The sequence below is a fragment of the Chlorocebus sabaeus genome, chromosome 29 (assembly GCF_047675955.1).
Source record: "Chlorocebus sabaeus isolate Y175 chromosome 29, mChlSab1.0.hap1, whole genome shotgun sequence".
NCBI classification, from domain to species: Eukaryota; Metazoa; Chordata; class Mammalia; order Primates; family Cercopithecidae; genus Chlorocebus; species Chlorocebus sabaeus.
This window is the reverse complement of record NC_132932.1, coordinates 21,313,908-21,316,693: the sequence shown is the minus strand read 5'-3', so window position 1 is coordinate 21,316,693 and position 2,786 is coordinate 21,313,908. Positions and strand designations below refer to the sequence as shown.

The following is a 2,786-nucleotide window of genomic DNA, read 5'->3' as shown; positions in this document are numbered from 1 at the left end:
CACTCCCGGCTTTTGTGTTTTTAGTAGAGATGGGGTTGCACTGTTTTGGCCGGGCTGGTCTTAAGCTCCTGACCTCGTGACCCACCCGCCTTGGCCTCCCAAAGTGCTGGAATTACAGGCGTGAGACCCCGCGCCCGGCCCTTCTTTTGTTTTTAATGGAGACGAGGTCTATGTTGCCCAGGCTGGTTTTGAACTCCTGGGCCTCCCAAAGTGCTGGGATTATAGGCATGAGCTGCCACGCCGGTTTATAAAGTATTTTCACTTAGGGCCGAGGGCAGCTGTTTAACCATGTTAGTCCCTATTTGTCCCTACTATAGAGATGAATAAATCGAGACAGCTTGGGACTAAGGATGCCCCTATGAAGCTGGGACTCCAGTTAAGGTTTTCTGCCACTTAAAGCGCTTTTCTCTGGCATGGTTGGTAGCTGTGGTAATGCTTTACCACTCTGTTCCTCCCCATCACCTACCACACACACAGTTCCTCATCTCCTGCTTGCACGGTCCTGGGTCATTCAAGATTCATACCATTGACTCTCATTCAACAGGTGGGGAGCAATTTGGGCAAAGCACCAGGCCGTGAGTGTGCTGTCGTGGGAGAAAAAAAAAAGGAGACACTCCTTCCTCTTAAGGAATGCAATCCAGCGGTGGGTGCATTTTCTAAAACGCTGCCACCGAGTTATGTGCAACCCAAATAACTCCAATGCAGTGCTATTAACAAATGCTTCGCTAAATGCTACGTGCTAAATGGAGGTGTGTTCAAAGGAAATGACTTGATAGAAATACCAAGGACGCACCAGGTGCAGTGGCTCATGCCTGTAATCCGGGCACTTTGGGAGGCCAAGGCGGGCGGGTCACTTGAGGTCAGGAGTTTGAGACCAGCCTGGCCAACATGGTGAAACCCCAAATCTAGTAAAAATACAAAAAAATTAGCCTGGTGTAGTGGTGGGCGCCTATAATCCCAGCTACTCAGGAGGCTGAAGCAGGAGAACCGCTTGAACCGGGGAGGCAGAGATTGCAGTGAGCTGAAATCATGCCACTGCACTCCAGCCTGGGTGACAGAGGGAGACTGTTTCAAAAAAAAAGAAAAAAGAAAACAACAACAACAACAAAAAAAAAAAAAAAAACAAGGAAGGGCTGGGAGAGCCCAGAATGGTGCAGCCTCAGGGAAAGGACCTACTTTACACATTTTATTGGGTTTGGTTCTGAGAAGGAATCCTGGAACCCTGCATTGTAGGTTTCACTTCCTGTTTAACAGATGAAAAGTCCAAATTGAGTGAAGGTGTGTGCTTGTCCTCACAGTAGGAGCAGCCTGTGGTTAGGTAAGGGAAGGTTAGGATGACAGGGAGGGCTTTCCAGAAAATCAGGTGCAAAGCTGGGCCATGGAAATTCCTTCTATCCTTCTTAACTTAGCGTCAACAAAAAGTCTCAGTGCAGACAAACCCACTGAGCTTAATTTGGGAGAAAAAGCCATGGAGAAGATCATTTAGAATGTACTTCCGAACTACATACCAAATGGGGTGCCTGCAAGGGGGTCGTTCTCCTTGTCTTTAGAAAAAGGGAATTGAGAAGAACATTTAGAATGAACCTCTGAACTACAATTAGGATCCTAAACATCTTCCTAGGAGAAAAAAAAAAAGCAACAGCTCACAATAAACCAAGGACCATCAACCAAACGAGAGGTCCAGGGCTCAGGAGGACTTACTAGGAGGAGAAGCTGAAAGTTGGTGAGGCATTTATTTATTTATTTGTTTATGAGACAGGGTCTCTCTCTGTTGCCCAGGCTGGAGGACAGTGGCCTGATCATCGCTCACTGCAGCCCTGGCTTCCCTGGACTCAGGCAATCTTCCTGCCCCAACCTCCGAAGAGCTGGGACTATAGGCCCCCACCACCACGCCAGGCTAATTTTTGTATTTTTGTAGAGATGAGGTTTTCCCATGTTACCAAGGCTGGTCTTGAACTCCTGGGCTCAAGTGATCTGCAGGGAGGGCTTTCAAGGACCCCTGTTGGTACCTTAGCTCCAAATTCAGGCAACTCCTTCAGGGTTCTGGGTTCTCTCTGAGGCCTCGTGTGTTCAGTTGTCAAATTATTGTCAATGAAGAATCAAACTCTGTAAAATATTTCAAGAGATTTATTCTGAGCCAAATATGAGTGACCAATGACCCAAGACAGCATCAGTAGATCTTGAGAGCATGTGCCTGAGGTGGTAGGGCTCCAACTTGGTTTTAAACATTTTAGGGAGACAAAATAAGATATTAATCAGTGGCTGGGCATGATGGCTCATGCCTGTAATCCTAGCACTTTGGGAGGCCAAGGGAAGTGGATTGCTTGAGCTCAGGCATTTGAGACCAGCCTGGCCAACATGGTGAAACTCCATCTCTTAAAGAAAAGAAAAAAAAAAATAGGAAAAAAAGACATCAGTCAATACATGTAAGATGTACATTGGTTCAGTCTGGAAAGGCAGGACAACTGGAAGCCAGGGCTTTCAGGTCATAGAGTCAAAGATTTTCTGATTAGCAATTGGTTGAGTTATTTAAAGACCTGGAATCATTAAAAAGAAAAAAAAGGCCGGGCGTGGTGGCTTACACCTGTAATCCCAGCACTTTGGGAAGCTGAGGCAGGCAGATCAGATCACCTGAGGTCAGGAGTTTGAGACCAGCCTGACAAATATGGTGAAACCCTGTCTCTACTAAAAATATTTTTAAAAAAATAGCTGGGCTTGGTGATGCATGCGTGTAATTCCAGCAACTCCGGAAGGCTGAGGCAGGAAAATCATTTGAACCCGAGAGG

At 46.6% G+C, this 2,786-nt stretch overlaps 1 protein-coding gene across 1 annotated transcript in view; it reads right to left on the bottom strand.

The window, feature by feature from the left end:
- Nucleotides 1-774: 774 nt before the first annotated feature.
- The window catches only part of ZSCAN2 (zinc finger and SCAN domain containing 2), a 35,140-nt gene continuing 33,128 nt past the window's right edge, over nt 775-2,786 (bottom strand). Inside the window, exon 3 of the mRNA XM_073013067.1 lies at nt 775-2,106. Coding sequence (XP_072869168.1) covers nt 2,078-2,106 — 29 coding nt within the window. The 3' untranslated portion in view covers nt 775-2,077. The remainder of the gene's footprint in view (nt 2,107-2,786) is intronic.